Source organism: Vicugna pacos, chromosome 35 (assembly GCF_048564905.1).
Source record: "Vicugna pacos chromosome 35, VicPac4, whole genome shotgun sequence".
Lineage (NCBI taxonomy): Eukaryota > Metazoa > Chordata > Mammalia > Artiodactyla > Camelidae > Vicugna > Vicugna pacos.
Window position 1 is genome coordinate 10,565,646 of NC_133021.1, and position 18,342 is coordinate 10,583,987.

Below are 18,342 nucleotides of genomic sequence, written 5' to 3' on the forward strand. Positions count from 1 at the left end.
GACCCCCATCCCCTCTGATTTATCTCCTTTTTCCTTTTCTCTTTTTTCTTTCTCTCGTGTGCTCAGAGCATTTGTTAAGATAATTTTCTGTTTTCCCCAGGGACTCAGGATTGAATTTCTTTGTTCTTGGTTTTATCTGTTAGAGGCACTTGTCTCGTTACGGTTTCTATCTGTGAAGCACGCTGTGTAATGAACATCCGATCTGCGGCGGGATCTGAGCCTGGCAGAGTCACGTACGTGTCTTGGAGACAGGGCTGTGCGGCTCTCCACAAACTGACGTGCAAAACTCTTGTCTTGGGAAGAGATCTGATTATCTTAGGAACAGATATTGGCGTCTATTTGGAAAATGTAAAGTTAGGTTCATTCGATTTGGCAGGCAGCTGTTGGGCATTCCTGTTTGCCAGAGGGTCTGAAGATGACAGGGGTCACGAGAATCTCTTCCCTCAGGTTTACAAGGGATGGGGCAGATGTGTGGGGGTACGGACACCCTTGTCTGAAGGAGACAGGCCTGGTCTCACTCGCCCCCAGAAGCACAGCATGTGAGTTCAACAGAGACGTGGGTTAGTTTATTTAGAGGCGACCCCAGGAAGCTGGACAGAGGTGCAGGCAGAGGAGGCAGGGAAGGGACAGACACCAGTGCAGGGACCTCAATGACCTGCCGCCTCAGTAAACTCCTGGCCTGGGTGCCCCAGGGAGCCCCAGGGAGACCGTATAGAAGCCACTTTCCGGTGGCTTGCCGGAGGGGAGAAAGCTCATGCTTTATTCGCTGAGAACAACTTCCCGGGACATTAGTGTACAGGCATCCTGGCTCACCTCCCCACCTCCCCGTAGGTCAGGCCTGCCCCTGTCCAGGGAAGGACCTCGGTGGGAGCTGGCAGCACTTGTAGAGAGCTGTGGCTTTGTATGGGGCCCAGGGCTGGGGCCGGGTGTGGGCAGCACCAGCTGCACACGGATGTTAACCAAGTGAGAAAGGGCACTGCTTACCCCACGGACATAAACCTGAGACCCAGAGCTGTCAAACTCCTGGAAGGAAAGATGGGGAAAAGCTTCATGACCTTGGATTTGTCAGTGATTTCTTAGATGTGACACCACATCACAGGCAGCAAAAGAGAAAATATGTGAATTGGACTTCATCAAAAATAAACACTCTGTGCATCAGAGGGCACTGTGAACAGAGTGAAAAGGCAGCCATGGAGTGAGGGGGATATTTCTAAATCACGTTTCTGGTAAGGGATTAATACTCAGAAAATGTGGAGAACTGCCACTCAACTCAACAACCAGACAGCCTGGATTAAAAGCTGAGCAAAACTGACACAACGTTGTAAACTGACTCCACTCCAATAAAAACAATAAAGAGAAATGAGCCAAGACTAGAATAGACGTTTCTCCAAAAGAACGAAATGAGAACATTCTCTAACACCACATACAAAAATAAAACTCAAACTGGATAAAAGACCTAATTGTAAGACCGGATCCTCTAAGACCCCTAGAGGAGGACGTAGGCAGAACACTCCTGGACACAAATCACAGCAGTATTTTTTTGGATCCACATCCTAAAGTAAAGGAAATCAAAGCAAAAATAAACAAATGAGACCTAATTAAACTCAAAAGATTTTGCACAGCAAAGGAAACCATCAACAAAACCAAGAGACAACCTACTAAATGGGAAAAAATATTTGCAGATGACGTGAGTGATAAGGGTTAATATCCAACATCTATGAATAGTGGTGCCAACGTCACTAACCATCAGAGATGCAGGCAACACTGCAGTGAGGTCCACCTCACCTCTGTCTGACAGCCACCATCAAAAAGAACACAGATGACAAGTGTTGGCGAGGATGTGGAGAACAGGGAACCCTCGTGCACTGCTGGTATGTAAATTGGTGCAGCCACTGTGGAAAACAGTATGGAAGTTCCTCAAAAAACTAAAAACAGAACTGCCATATGACCCAGCAGTTCCACTCCTGGCTGTGTATCTGAAAAAAACAAAAACACGATTCAAAAAGATGCATGAACCCCAATGTTCATAGCAGCATCATTTACAGTTGTCAAGATATGGAGGCAAGCTAAGTGCCCATCAACAGGTGAGTGGATAAAGAAACTCTGAGACATAGATATATATGTGTACCTTATACATACACACAGTGGAATGCTACTCAGCCGTTAATTGAAATTCTGCCATTTGCAGCAACATGGATGGACTTGGAGGGCATTACGCTGAGTGAAATAAGTAAGACAGAGAAAGACAAACACTGTATGAAATAACTTTATGTGAAATCTAAACATTATAACAAAAAAGCAGCAGACACACAGATACAGAGAACAAACTAGTGGTTACCAGTGAGGAGGGGAGGGAGTGGGACATAAAGATGGAGGGAGTGGGAGGTACAGACTGCTGGGCATAAGACAGGCTCAAGGATGTATGTACAGCACAGAAAATATGGCCAACGTTTTGTAATAACTGTAAATGGACAGTAACCTTTAAAAATTGTATGAACAGGACAAAATACCTTTTAAAATAATAATAAATAAATGAAAACTGAGTGAAGATAAGAACAACATTTCTCCAAAGATAACACACAGACGGCCAACAAATGCACGGAAGGATGGGCCACCTCACTGACCATTAGGGAAACGACAGCCAAATGGGATCCCACTTGCCAGGCACTAGGATGGCTATTTTGAAAAGAACCTAAACAAAGGAAAAATAAGTGTTGGTGAGGACATGGAGAAATTAGAACTCTTTTTGCATTGCTGGTGGGGATGTATAGTTGCACAGCCACCATGGACAGTGGTATGGTGAGTCCTCAAAAAATTAAACACAGAGTTAGCATATGATTTAGACCCCAAAGAACTGAAAACAGAGGCTTGAACAGACATTCACACGCCCATGTTCATAGCAACATCATTCACAGTAGCCAAAAGGTGGAAGCCACCAAGTGTTTATCAGTGGATGAATGGATGAACAGAGTGTGGTCCATCCACACAACAGGACATTAGTCACACTTAAAACAGGATGAGATTCTGACACGTGTTACAACGTAGGTGAACCCTGAAGACATTACACTAAGTGAAATAAGCCTGTCACAAAAGAACAAATACTGTCTGATTCTGCTGACATGGGGTCCCCAGAGTAAGATTCACAGAAGCCAAAGGCGGCATGTGGGCGGCAAGGGCTGGGGAGAAAGGAAGGAGGAGTGGCCGTTTAAGGGGGACAGAGTCTCAGTTTGGGGAGATGAAAGAATTCTGTAAAGGGATTGTGGTGATGGTCACACAACCATGTAAATTACTGCCACAGACCTGCACACTTAACTATGGTTAAAAGGGGAAATTTCATATTATGTATATTCAACCACAGTTTTTAAAAAGTGTGCCACAGGTACCAAGAGGAAAGATCACTTTAACTGAGGGCCCAGGAAGCCTTCATGGAGGAGGTGACCAGTTCCCTGGGATTTCAGGGGGTTGCAGAGGAGCAGCAGAGAGGGGTAGGTGAGAATGGAGAACACTGCTGCAGGCAGGGTGCTCAGGTCCGAGGAGGGCACAGCACACCATCAGTGTGGCTCTTGTCCTCTAGGCGATGGCGTTCTGGTCATTACAGACAAGATCAGATGTGGCTGTGATTCCTCCATCCGAGTCCGCCAGCTGCAGGAGTGTTCTGCCTGCCGCTCTGCCAGCCTCTAAGTGCTTTGCATCTCATTTGAACTTTGAGAAAAATTTTTTTCCTTGGAAGTCCTCCAGTTGGAGGTGGAGGGGACATAGGCTCCAAAGGCTCCCCCAAGGGGTCCTGTGGTTCCCCTCTGTCTTTACTGATCACCTCAGATGGGCACCACTGGCTGGGGGGCTTGGGCCCCATGCCCAGATTTGCACGTTTAGCAGAATTATTTACGGCCATTTCTCATTGAAGCCAAGAGTGACCTTGTGCTGAGGAACATTCTCAATAATTTCAGAGCGTCTTTGGAAAATTGACCTAACTTCGTGAAAAATACCCTCTTATTCCTCGACCCCATGCAAACTATATATGGTCCCAGTTTTTCTATTGGTTAGGGTTCTTCTACTATTAAACAGTAGATTATGTGTTTATGTGTTTAAATAAAATGTGGGTCATTGCTCTTGTCTCTCAAATGAGCTGTTTGGATCACTCCTGCGTCCAGTCAGTGCGGTCCTAAACCCACGCACCTGGTCTGTGGTTTACCAGTTCATGCTCATCCCGGAATAAACAAACACATGCGGAAGCCTACTGTAGAGCTGTTTTATCACCTTCATTTTTCTCTGCCCAGTAGAAAGCTGATGAAAAGACATTTTTGTCACATTCCACTCATTTCCAAATGTGCAAGTTTTCAAATGTATTATAAATGAGAAGAGAAGGGAACTGCCGGATTGTTTGTCAGACTGTCATAGTATTTTATTTATCATCTCTTGTCAGTAGAGAAGTCCAGGAGTGTATTGAGATAAAAATGGAAGTCCATGTAAAGATAAAATTGTAAATGGGAGGTACTGCTGTATTTCCCCCATTTTTCTTTCCCTCCTCCTGTTGGACAGTAAACAAAAAAAAACTCAGTCCGCTGGCACACACTCGTCTGGAGGGAACAAAGGTTTTGTCATCGGGTTTGTCTACACGTGCTGCCCCCAGCCCCGGGCACCCACTCACTGCCGCTCACGGCGCCACCGTGACTGCTTCGAGGCTGTGACTGGGTTCCGGCGAATGAGCAGTAAAGGACGGGGAGGTTTTCTCAGACACCGGCACACACAGCAGCTGTGTGTTTGCACTCCCACCACCCCCATCCGGGAGCCAGTGAGCAGGAACCGAAGAGGGAACTTGGGGAAAGTAAGAGGTGGGAGGCACCTTCTGTTTCGTGATTACAATTTTTCCAATCAGGAGAAGAGTCATGCTGTTCAGTTCATTTTTCACGATAAAGTGCATTTTCCAAGTGCCCAGGTTGTGCCTTGAGAAACTCCCCTTTTAGAGTCTGGGGGGTGACCTGGTCCGCCTGCGCCTACAGCCCTGTCACCATAGCACACAGGAACACAAACACTGATAATCATTTCTCCAGGTCCTTGGGGGTGCCACATAATATGTACACACACAGACACCTCCTGGTCTCGTTAGAAATACATGCCCTGAAGGATTCAGCTTTGTAGGAGTCGCACTGTCAAGACGCTGGCTCCCCGTGGTGGGGAGAGATCAGACACACCTGTTGAGATGCTTTTTCATAGGTTCTTTTTTGAAAGAAAGAAGGCTGCATCTTTTTAAATGAGCTGTTGAGATCTCCAGAAGGAGGAGTGTGGGGAAGTGTGTGCAGACAGCTCCCTCCCTCTGAGCAGTGAGCCGGGCTGCAGGCCTCCCCCGAGGTCCACACTCCCAGCCCCACATGCCCAGCACACAGGCCTGAGCATCTTCGGGGCGTCTGTGGGGAGGGGTCCCTGGCAGAAGAGAGGGTGAAACCGCAAGGCAGTGGGGACTGAGGGCCTCCTCCCGCATCCACCGCAGAGTTCACACCTCCAGGTCCTGCGCCCTGTGTGTGCCAGGCTCTGTGTGACGTGTGTCATGTACACAACATTCACACATCAAAAATGAGGGTCTGAAATGTGCACTCCTGTTTTCAGCAGCCCTGTGAGATGGACATCGTTCTGCAAATTAGGAAGATGAGGTTCAGAGGAGTTAAGTAACTTGCTTCCAGTTGGGAGCCAGGGCATCTCCACTGGATTCTAAACTCATTTCTCTTCCTAACTATACCTCTGAGCTGCTGGCCACATGAGAACCTCATCTGGGGTAGTTGGGGGAGGGGAGAGGAGCTTGAAATGGAAGGGACCAAGGACTGGGGTGAAGCAGCTTCCAGGGGCCTGGCCGGTCCACATGTCCAGGTTGGAGCTGGTGAGAAGAAAGGGCTGGCAGGCAGCAGCAGGCACATGAGCAGGGCCAGCACTGCCTGCGCGCAGGGTGGGGCTGTCCCACGCATGGAGAGATGCGAGCCAATAACTGGGACTTGGGAAGAGGCCTCATTAAAGGGACAAGAGTCAGGGAGGGGTGAGATCAGCTGCGACTTGGAGGGTGTTCACAGCCAAGCAAGTCACGTTCCTGGCTTCAGGCCTCAGGAACGATCCAGACTCCACCAAGGGAAAGTGCAGGGCTCCATGGAGGGGACCAGGAGGGGGGCCTGCAGGGACTGAGTGCTGAGTGTCCTTTTGTCTGGCATGCGTGCTGGGGCACAGGGCCCTGTGGGACACATCCCCCAGGCAGCCCACACTGGAATTGCCCACTATGCTCGGAGCCCAGGAGAGCCCAGCCCAGCTGGCCAGGGCAGGAGCTGAGACCCTGGTGAGGGAGACTGTCTGGTCATCAGCCTACAGGCGTGGGCAGTTTGCCTTGCCTTTTTTTTTACTATGAAGAGAGAGAACTAGTTTTTACTCCTGCCTAGGAGTGTGACCCCGAACCAGTGGTCTCAGCCACGGGCTGTCCTGCAGCACAGTGGACGTCTGGCAGTGCCCAGAGCTGTTTGTTTACATTGTACCCCAGAGCTTATGTATCTTACAACTGGGAGTTTATACTTCTGATTGCCTTCATCCATTTCTTCCTCCTCCCACTCCTTGCCTCTGCTAACCACCAATCTGTTCTCTTGAGTTCCACTTTTTTGATGCCACGTAGAAGCGGGATCATACAGTATTTGTCTTGCTCTGACTTATGATAATAACTTGGCATAATACCTTCTGGTTCCATCCATGTTGCAAATGGCAGAGGTTCCTTTCTTTTCATGGCTGAGTAATATTCCATCATGTGCATCTACCACACTTCCTTTGTCCATTCCTCTGCTGATGGACACAGGTTGTTTCCATGTCATTGGTGAATAATGCTGCAGTGAACGCGAGGATGTGGATATTTCTTGGAGACCCATCTGTTTCCTTCAGATATACAGTTGACCCTTAAAAAAAATGAGTTTGTACAGCATGGGCCCATTTTTTAAACAATGCGAAACAGTTTTATTTGCATGCATAACAGTGAGGGTTAGGGCCCTAGATGAAAAGGAAGGCAGTCTTCTGTCAAATGGACACAATCAAGGTCCTTAAGTAGCTGACTCTGGGACCGGCTGGATGGGACAACCTACCATGTTCCTTCAGAGGCATCCAGTGGCAGTAAACACGACAGTAACTACACAGTCTGCACTAGGTGGATCCTCAGATGTGGAACTGCATATACGGAGGAGCCATGTATATGGAGGAGCCACGTATACAGTGGGCCAGTGCAGTTACATGCAGATTTTCACCAGCTGGAGCGTCAACACTCTTCACCCCCATGTTGCTCAGGAGTCAATTGTGTATCCAGGAGTGGATTGGTGGGTCATATGGTAGTTCTATTTTTAATATGTAATTTTTGGATGAATGAGCAGCTTTCCAAAGAGGTGATAGTGTGGATAAGACATATGAGAGAGCTTTGGGAGCAGAGAGGCAAAGACCGAGTGTGGAGGGGTGCCCAGGCCGCTGATGAGCCTTGAGACCTGTGAGAACCCCACCTACAACAGGTGCAGAACCAGATTCCTTTACCCCTGGTCCTCCCATCTCACAAACAGTAGCTCCCCTAGCAGCCCCAGTCCCACAGTCACCCCCAAGTCCAGTCCATCAGCAACTGTGTGCCTGTGTCTTTGAGAAAAGTCCCAGATTTGGTTCCCACCTCCACACATGAATTGCTGTGTCTTGTACGAGTGCCTGCCATCACCTGGCTGGTCTCCCGTGTCCTCCCTTGCCCACTGTAGTCTCCAGAGTTTTTATTTTATTTTATTTTATTTCTCTCTCTTTTTTTAAATTGAAGTATGTATAGTCAGTTTACAATGTTGTGTCAATACCTGGTGCACAGCATAATGTCTCAGTTGTCTGTGTATATACATATATTGTTTTCATATTCTTTTTCATCATAAATTAGTACTAGATATTAAATATAGTTCCTTGTGCTATATACAATGGAATACTACTCAGCCATAAAAAATATTAGAATAAGGCCATTTCCAGAGTTTGGTTCTTTTAAGACAAGGTCCTATCCTCTCCCCCCTCTGCCCTAGACCCTCCAGTGGCTTTCAGACGTGCGCTGGCTAGTTCCTTCCCTCCAGGTCTCGTCCACCAACTCTGGCCACTCCTGCAGCTCCGACGCACGGTCTGTGTGACTTGCTGGGTGCCCTCAGGCTGCACTCCCACCCAAGGCACTGTCTTGATCACAGGGAAGCGGGCTGTTTTCCAGTCATCCTACTTTATCTGCAGTAATTCCACTGCTTAGCATTTCAAGTGGACTTCGAATTTTTTTTTTCTGTTTGAGAGATTTGATATTCTTTAAATGTACTTTGTAATTAAATGTAAACCAGGCAACTTCTCCCTGCTCAGCCTCTTTGGTGATTAAGAGGTTCACGTGGGGGAAACTGACGCGGACTGTGTGCCATTTCCCTCGGCTGAGATCTTTGTCCCCCGGACCACAGAGCGTTTGCCTCTGTGCCTTTGAAGCTGCCTGGTGCCCAATGGGCTGACCTCAGCAGAAACCCTCCCAACCACCTGAACCAGCCTGGGAAGCATGCCACTGAAGGAGTGACAGGGAAGTCTCAGAGAGGGAAGTGCTGGGGGAAGGAGCACTCTAGCTAATTTAATTAGGGGCTAACCAAGCACAGACAAAGTTTTACGAGGAGGCGACATGACGCTGGGCCTCAATTTTCTCATCTATGAAAAGGGAATACTAACAGCTCCCTTATGAGCTTGTTGCCATCATGGGGCAACACGTGTAAGTGTAAACATGCGGCAAAATGCTAAGTGGCCGGATGGGAGCTCGGTGAAGTGGTTTCCTTCCTTCTTTCCCGTTTGTTCTCAGTCTTCTCGGAAATAATCCTTAACACGCTGGCATATGGTGGTTTTGTGATGTTTTTTTAATGCGGAACACTGAAGGAGAGGGCAATTTTCCTGGTGGTGGTAGTAGTGGCTCGTTATTATGGAATATTTATGAAAAAATTAACCAACCATTGAGCATTTGTTGGATGCCTGTTATATCTTAGATTCTGTGGGAACAGCAGAGATGAAGTGATTGCTTTATTCTTTTAAAAATGCCCAGATAGTCTTCTTTGCATTTTTTCTTCTAAAAATTGAATGTGGGGGAAAAAATTGGTAGAAAGTCAGCTTGGCAGGTTAAAAATGCACACCCGTTACCTCCCCTCCCTTAAAAAAGGAGTAAAACCCCCAAAAATGAGGTGAAGGAAGAAGAGACTCAGGCCCACGTGACATGGAGGGCGAGTGAGGGATGAGCCCAGGGTCTGTACGGAGGGGTCGTGCCCCTGGGGGACGCTCTCGGCGCGGGGACACCTGGCGCGGGCCTGGCCACAGAGGAGCAGTTCTGACACAGACCTCAACCCAGGGGTTAGGTAGTGCTTTGTGTCTGGAACGGGCTGCTTCCTGCCTCGCACGGCGTGCAGAACACTCAGCGGCTGAAGTGAGCAGACAGACAGGTGGAGAGGCAGGCGGGTGAGGGTTCTTCTCCACTGAGAATAAATGACTTCGGACCAAAGACCTCTGCACTCCAGGGACCAGGGTCCCTTTGGAACAAGACTGGGCTCCCTGCCTGACTGAAGCAAAGCTGCCAGTTGCCAAGTTAAATGTTCCCATTTTGGGGCCATGGTCTGGGGGGTTCTGTTCCATTTCCAGCCTCCCTGTGCTGTTCTTTTTAGTCCGTGTGCACGTGTGAATTTGCATGAAATTTAAAAACAGGTTTGTCTTTAAGAAGCAAGTGTGCCAGCACTGTGTGATCTGATGAACACTGTCCTCGCCCCTGGGAGAGCTGGATGCTGGGCACCTCCGTGAACTTTTACTGAAGTGTTGTTCCCGCAGTTTCCATAGAAAACGCACAGGCCCTGCCGCCCCAAGACCTTGCTTCGGTCCTGCTGTCCTCGTTTCCTTGAGTCAAGGTCCCTTTACCAGCACGTGTGTATACTGGGTGTGTGGTAGACACACTCTTTTTAGGGCCTGTTCCATTTTCTGCATCTTGTGTACCTACTTCTCCAACAGGTGTCACGTGTGATTCATGTGTCATGAGAAAGAACAGAGAAGTCGGGGTCCAGAGGTTGGGGGGGCGAGAACAGATGGACATATACCAGCCGATACTGAGCTGGTCACTCAACTTGTCCTGTTGACCCCGCGGGGTGAGGGGACTGGACCTCGCGTGATTGTGCGGGCTGAGTGTGTGATATAAATAAGTTACTGTTCCTCGTGAGTGTCCATGCGGAGCTGCTTCCTCTTTTCCCCCCGATGGGGCTGGGGGGGTCGCACACCCCCCAGCGGCTGCAGACGCCGCTGCTCTGTCTCAGGCACGATCCAGTCCAGGCTGACCAGCCAGGGACAAGTGCTGAGCACGGCTTCCCATGCTGCGTGGGGGCGGAGTGGTGAGTAGTGCCCAGTTAGCACCTTGCCGGTGCCCTCTGCATGCTCCCCACTGCTCTCCTTCGCTTCGCGGAACTATTTGCAAATATTAGCTTCTCAGGTCATTTCTCCTCATCAGCAACTTTCACAGGTGACAGGCAGGCATTCATCTGATTGGCATTCCGCCTTTGTCCTCCGTCCCCTCACGAGTGTGTCTGTTCTCCAGCATCTCCTCAGAAACCTGACAACCAGACCCACGAGCCCTGCACTTCTGCCAACGGAGAACTTTGCAGGGAAGCTCTCCAGGGAGCCCTGCGAGGTCAGGGGAGGTGAAGGCTGCCTCCTGCTTTCCAGGGACCTCCAGGTACCTGAGAACTGGCCTCACATTATGGTGTCGATGTTTATAGGCTTAAAAAAATTGATTTGTTGGCTCTGCTTGCATCAAGCTTTTTTATTTTTTTTTAATTCACATGAACCTTTAATTCAAAACTATCACAGACAGCTTAGGCAGTGAAAGCCAGAACACAGAGCAGAGGGAACCTGGTGTCAGTAAGCAGTCAGTCCCCCGTCTCCGTGCTGTCCTCCCCCGATGGCCCTGACTGCACTGCCGGCTAGGTGGGGCCTCCCAGAGTTGTCCCACTGCTCCCGGTGGTGGCGGGTCCCTGCAGTATCAAGTTCTACAGCAAGCGTTTTGCATTTGCTGTGATATCAATTCATTTTTACTTCCAATCTCTTCCGTCTCCACCCTCTGTTGAAATTCCTTATCTAGAAATGTTGGCTCAGTCTTCACTTTCCGTAAATAAGCAGCAGTATCGTGCACTGTGGGTAGTTGATTTTAACATTACATGTACTTGCGAGAAAAGTGGCAAAAAATGTGTCATGGTATTTTTTCTCCTCCCTTGTCACCAGAAGTATGAGCTAAATTATTTATAGTTTGAAACTCACACAACAGAGCTGGATTCAGGACAGTTAAGTTTCTTTCCTGGAAACAACTGTGCACCTTGTTAACAGAACGTGTTTCTTCCGGGATCCCATTCGGGCCCCAAGAGGAGATATGTGTGCCTGAGAGAATGCCTGATGCGTGAAAACTTTGTGAGGTTGAGTGGATTTGAAAGTAATGGGTAGACAGACTAGGTAACTCTGTGAGCAAACTCTTAGATCAATTAAAAAAAATAACAAAGTCAGCAAGCATTTTGGAAAATGCACAGCAGTTGAGTGCAGCAGGAGGTGCAGCAGGAGGCTCTGGGTGCTCTCGGGTTCCTGTCCAGACATCCGCTTCTGGGCTGTGGACTCCACCCTGGGCTCCTGCAGCTGGGCAGAGGCCTGGAGGACACTGAGGGCTCCCAGGGGGCGGGTCGCTAGACACTGGGAATCCTGTCCACACGGCCTGACAGGATTCCTGTTTGTCACGCGTCCAGTCCTCAGGTTTCCTGGTACCTTGGAGAGGAGTTCCATGGGCTTATGCTTTCTCTGCCACAGGGGATGTCAGCGCACCTGAAGCCACGGCCCCCGTCATCATGGTCCCCCCGCGCAACAGGACTGTGGTGGCCGGGTCCAGTGAGGCCACCTTGGAGTGTGTGGCCAGTGCCAGGTACGCCTGTGTGTGGTTTGCTCCTCTGCCCAGGGCGTCCTGTTCCTCCAGCCGGGCATGTGCGTGGCGTGCACGGGAGGACAGGGACGCTGTGTGCAGACTTGTCCCCGAGCCCCGTTCTGCCGTGTCTGTGCTGACTGCAGCATTTGCGCTGGAAAGCGGTGTTTTTCCACACGGCGTGGGGCATGGTGGGGCGCCTCCTCCGAGATTCCCACCGAGGAGGGGAGAGGCGCTGGGGCGTCTGGCCGCAAAGGGAAGAGTTACTCCTGTCCTCTGCGGTCCTGGGTGTTCTTGGCCCAGTTAGCGCCACCGTAGCCTCCCAGGTAGCCGTGTCCCCGAGCAGTATTTATTTTCAACATTCTTTTCCTGAGCAAATAGAATCATTAGCACTTACGGTCCATTGCTGCTGCAATTAGCTATCCTTGCCCAATAGCCCTTGAGCAGAATGCATCGCGGATGCGCCATTGGGGAGGGAGTTCTGCCTGGATTGATTTTTAAATGTCTGTTGTTCAGCCTGCCACGGTTCCTGGTAGAATTAGCTTCAGCAAGCCCGTGCTGAACACCTGAAATTATTACGATTGCCATCAACATGACCCACAGTCATGGTCCCTAATGCCCTTCCTCCTCACAGGTCTGTGGAGGAGCTGAGTGTGACCTGGAAGGGACACGGGATGACAGTCACCAGCAGGCTCCACAGCTTTGGGAGGCGCCTCACCGTCAGCAACCCGACCTCAGTGGACACCGGGCTGTACGTCTGCGAGGAGGCACTGCGGGGGAGCGGCTTTCAGCTGGCCAGAGCCAGTGCCTTCCTCTCTATCATAGGTAACGCTCCCATGGACCGCAGTGCAGCCTCCTGGGGGTGGGGGCAGCCCCAGTACCAGCCATGAAAACTACCTAGTTAACACCTGTATTTCACTGACTTTATCTTTAACTCCACAAATGGAGGTGTGGTTGAGCTTACCTTCCAAATTCTGCCTGTTATTCCTTCCCAAGAGTATAAACACATTGAGTCAAACAGTCAATGTTTTGAAAATGTGCAAGAAACAGTCTGAAATTTTCCAGTTGTAGAGCTTGGGAAATAGAGTGTTGGCATCCGGGGCATGTTGCCCAGCGTCCTGTGCTGGCCTTCCTGCCACAAGGCTTTCCTGTAACTCTTGTTTGGCTGTTGTGATTGGTGTTCAAGGATTAATCTGTTAGCACTAGTGTTAACTTTTTGACCCAGAAGAAAGTCAGAAAGTCTTGGATGTTACCTTTCAGTAGATTAAGAAGTGAGAACAGAGATGCCCCTAGAACCATGTGTCATTCTTAAACCAGGGAGAAGGAGGAGACAAAATTAGGCCCATGAGAGCCGCTCTAAGTGCTGGAAAGTTGGTGTTCAGGAAGCGTGCATTGTCCAGTGACTCAGGGGACCCACTGTCTGTTTTCACATTATGATAAGATTGCATTAAATTGTGGGGCCAGGGCCTTTATTTCTGTCATTTTTTTCTGCTCCTGTAATACTTCCAGGCCTCTGACGCAGCTGCAATCACGACCGCAGTGACCCTCCCAGAGTCCTCCCTCTAGAGTGAATTTGATCCAGTAATTAATTCCCTTTATGTCTGGTTCCTCAAACTTAGGATATCGCACAACAATTCAGCATTCAGGGCATTTCTCCATCTTTCCCTCCCACACTCCCTTTCATGGAGGCTTCACTGGTATGAGTAGACACCTCACTGTTCTTACAAGCTACGGTTTTGACAGGGAACACTGTTGAAAAAGAGGGTTTCATGGCCTTGTAGTGTATGAACTCCCATGACAGCTTCATTAGCTTATACAAACTATTAGTTTGTAAAACTCTTGCTAAGGATTCATATTAAATATATCTATAGATTTTGCAAGGTGAGACAGCATTTGGCCTTCCCCAGTCATCCAGTACCTCTTAGATTTTTTACTTTATGTTTTTGTGTGTGAAATACAGCACATAAAAAAGTGCATAAAGCAGGTGTACAGTTCAGCCAACTGTAAAATAAGCACCTGTGTGATCACCACTGAGGTCAAGAAGCAGGCCACTGCCAGCTCCCGGAAGCCCTCGAGTTTGTTACCTCTCCTAAAAGGTGAAGGCAGGTCTTCCTCTTCTTAAAGATGAGCTCTTCCACAAGTTCCTGCATTGCAATTCTTACAAACTAGGAGACTGCAGTTTATTTAAAGTATCTAAGATTCACTACTTCACCATCTATACCAATCTTTGGATTTTAGTTTTCCTTTTCCAATGTTTAGTTTTCTGTATGTATTCTGATGATTATTTTCTTTGACCTAGAAAGCATTTGTAGGGTTATGTATGCTTTCTGTAATTGTTAACAATATAGTGTAACTAAATGCAACTTTATTTTTCACAAACCTTGTTTTATTCTGAGACTGTTTCCTGATACTAATTTTAGAAATTCATGCCATTCTTTTATACGCATGACATCTTTGTCTTTTGAACACTTTGAGCTTATCAGAAAAATACCTGCTTGGCCATGTTAGTTTCTTTAAATATTTCTTTGTTTCTCCTTGAAATCACATGTTTGTGGTCAGAATGTAACCTCTTAGCGACTCTGGACACTCCTGTAGTTGACATACGTGTTCATACTCAGGGTCTTAGAAAATGTGATTCTTTATTTTTGTTTTTCCTCTTGCTTTGCCTCTTTATTGGGCTTTTCCGTCTCATTCTGTTTTTTTCTGCACATCCATCTTTGTCCACCTTTCTCTCTCTCCTTTGCTACTTTTTCTTCCTCTTGAACATGATACAGAAACAAAAACACACAGAAGCAAGCTTTAAAACATTATAGTGGCACAGACGCTCCAATTATCCAGGTGTCATATAGCTGTGACCTGAGGGACTGAAGAGAAAGGCAAACAGATTTTAATGAGTAAAGTGTTAGGGCCACGCTGAAGATGCTTTCATTAGTGCACATACTGTTATGTGACCACCAGGCAGATCTGTAGTGACAGCACTGTCTTAAAGGTAAACTCTGAACTTTCTCTGCTATTGTATTTATGATTTGTGATCAAGTGTATCTTTTTTTGGCTCTAACATTGTTGTAGTTATGCACAGATGTATTTCTCAGTTATATTTGCTTAAAAAGAAACTATACCTTTAGTAACACAGAATGTCACATAATAAAACTTTAAACTGTCCCTGGTACTCATAGATTGATGTGTAAGCTGGACCCTGTCATTTCTGGTACTCGAAGTGGTGATTTTTGACAACTTTTTTCAGTAGTAAGTTGTTTTAATGAGGGAGGATATTTGGAAGAATTAGCTAATCTAATCATTAAAATGTTTTTTTCAAGCTTACTGCATAAGGTACGACTTATAAAAAAAGTTTTTCTATAAAAGCAATCTCAAAATAGAATTAAGTGTTGTGTAGAATTACTCTACAGCTAGAATTTTCTGAAAGATTGAAGGTTGTAGTAGTTCTGAGCACTGATACTGATTTTGAAAATTAAACCAATTGGCAGTCATCCCCTGGAGACTGGATTTCTAAGATCTTTATATACACATGCACTACAGTAAATAAGAATGTGTCCTCGTTAAAGCCAAAACATTGTGGGTTTTAAGCATCTAATAACAGGATTAAAGGTTTTAACTATTTAATTTCTTTTTAAAAATTAAAACATTTAAAAAAAATTTTAAGTGTGATCAATTATAATGTATCGATTTCTGGTGTATACAGCATAATGTCCCAGTCATGTGTGTGTGTATATATATGCATATATGTGTGTGTGTGTGCATGCACGTGTGTGTATATATGCATATATTCATTTTCATATTCTTTTTCATTAAAGGTTATCACAAGATATTGATCATGGTTCCCTGTGCTATACAGAAATCTTTTTTTTAAAATCTATTTTTATATATAGTGGTTAACATGTACAGATCTCAAACTCCCAAATTTATCCTTTCCCACCCATTTTCCCCAGTAACTGTAAGATTGTTTACTGTGTCTGCAAGTCTGTTTCTTCTGTAGATGAATTCATAGAGTCCTCTTTTTTTGAATTTTATTAGATTCCACATATGAGTGGTCTCATATGGTATTTTTCTATCTCTTTCTGGCTTACTTCACTAAAAATGACGATCTCCAGGTCCATACATGTCGCTGCAGATGGCATTGCTATTCTTTTTATCGTTGAATTGTATTCCATTGTATAAATATACCGCAGCTTCTTTATCCAGTCATCTGTTGTGATGGACTTTAGGTTGCTTCCGTGTCTTGGCTGTTGTGAATAGTGCTGCTGTGAACATTGGGGGTGCATGTATCTTTTCGAATTAAGAGTTCTCTCCAGATATATGCCCAGGAGTGGGACTGTTCAATTTCAGTTGAAATTCCTCTTTTCAGTTGAAAATAAGGATTAAATAATGACTGTTTTAGATAGAAAAATGGTACACTCCTTTCTAAGGTGTGGTTTGAAACATCAGTGCAGTTTTCCCCAAAAACATCTAAATTAGAGCCCTGGTTTTCAGACTGTTCCTCAGAACTCCAGGGGTTGTGGGAGCTCCCTCAGACATCACTTTGAGGGTAAGGGCTGTATGCAGGGGTGTGGGAAGAGACATTGTTCCTCCCCAGTTTCCATCCAGCTCCTCTTTTCTCTCTTTATTTGCCCTCTGTACAAAAGTAAAATGTAAGCTTTAATTTAAAGGGAGGCTTACTTTGTAATGATGAAAAGTTGAAAAACTTAGTACGATGGGCTGTGGCAGCTAGTTATTGTCCAGAATGGTTTTCCTTCTGTCTTGTTTCTTTTGCAGAGCCCACATTCGCTCTTTGCTGTGTGCATGTGCCCGAAGGCAGCTCTTTGGTGGGAGCAGTCAGTCACTGTGCCCCATCAACCCCTCTGTAGAAGCCTAAAGCATCATCTTGGAGATAGTGTTAGTTCAAGGGATGGGCATGTGAGCAGCCGGGTCAGCTGGCATTCCATCTGGCACTTTCCTGTAGTGCTAGCAAGGAAGAACTGCCTCTTCTTTCTGGATAGCTGCTTGTGTGTGGCCTGCCACGTGGTCGCCATCCTGGCTCAGTGGGAGAGCTACTCTGAGGAGTGCAGCATGTGGAGAGAGCAGAGCCAGGGGACTCAGGCCCTGACCACACTCCAGGCACCCGGGTTCTTTAAAGGTCAGAGCCTTCCACTCCAGGGCTGGTTACTTGTGTGGTGGGTACATCCTTTGTTTTGTTTAAGCTATGTGATATTTTCCTCCACTTAGAATTGAGAACTGTGAACAATATCTCAGGGAAGATGGCAAATTGGGAACTGTACTGTCAGGCCATTGTTACTAAATGAACCATAGAGTCTAGGCTTTTAGCTTTTAATTTCTAATTTATTGTTATATTTTTGCTTGCTTGTAATGAGTGATTTTACATCTGGCCAGGAACGCATTCAAATACATTTAAATGCCTACCTTTCTGGATACCTTCTGTAAAATGTCTGTTCTTAGAGCAGGATTACTGTGTGGTCCCTCAGCGCTGACATTCTACTCCAGAGTTATTTTGAGGCTCCCTGTTTGGAATACTGTGAGAACATTACAGCAGATGCACCAGTTCCAAGCAGTTTGTGCTGTCACTCTTCAGTTTATGAACCTCACTTTCAAGAACTTAGCAGTTTCAAGATAGTATCTTTAGGCTTTATGGGACTCTTTGGGGGATGCCAGTATTCAGGGCATTCTGGAGGTTCCTGTAAAAAGGAATGCCACTCAGTAATTAAGCCCTGGAGATGGGAGATCTTACTGTGACCCATGGCCCTTGAGGTCTTAGGGCAAATGGAAGAAGGCTCTTTGTTTGGCTAAATGAATAGTGAGGCTTCCGCCTTGCCTCCAGAGTTATTGTCCTCGTTTATAGCAAAATAGATACTTTCACAAAGAAATTTTATAAGCAAAATACTACCGCTCTTTCTCCATTTTACTTCCAGTCCTGCCATTCCGCTGTTATCTTTGTCAGTCACGTAACATCAGGGGCTGGAGGACAGGTGTTCCTCTTTTCCTGGCCTTCAGCATTCTTAGAATGGAGCATCCTTTCTTTAACATTCCAGCCACTTATGTTAGTTTGTTTTTTCAATGTTAGAATGTAAACTTCAAGAGGACAGGGATCAAGTTAGTTTTGTTCATAGTTACATTCTGCACTAGCCCCAGTGGAGTACCTGGCACAACAGAGACTCAGTACATAACCTGTTGAATGCATGAGCGAGTCTCCTCAGTTATCTAAATTTCAGTGACTGGTGGGGCTGATTCTCGTCAGACCAGTGCAGGAACCATCAGGTATTTTAAAGCAGTTAGACTTTGTGGGAACACTGTCATGTAAATGTGTAGCTCTGGGGTTCCCTACTGAAATGCCAGACCCATAATGTCAGTGAATGAAGTGTGTGTGTGTG

At 46.7% G+C, this 18,342-nt stretch overlaps 1 protein-coding gene across 2 annotated transcripts in view; it reads left to right on the plus strand.

Moving 5' to 3' along the window:
• Positions 1–18,342, plus strand: part of LOC116277082 (protein sidekick-1-like) — a 92,606-nt gene that overhangs the window by 57,023 nt on the left and 17,241 nt on the right. The window contains exons 2-3 of one of the 2 annotated variants that reach the window (XM_072955290.1): positions 11,854–11,965; positions 12,597–12,987. In XM_072955290.1, coding sequence (XP_072811391.1) covers positions 11,892–11,965; positions 12,597–12,852 — 330 coding nt within the window. In that variant the 5' untranslated portion in view covers positions 11,854–11,891 and the 3' untranslated portion in view covers positions 12,853–12,987. Of the gene's footprint in view, positions 1–11,853; positions 11,966–12,596; positions 12,988–18,342 lie in introns of those variants that run through there. The other variant, XM_072955291.1, reaches the window with a different exon arrangement.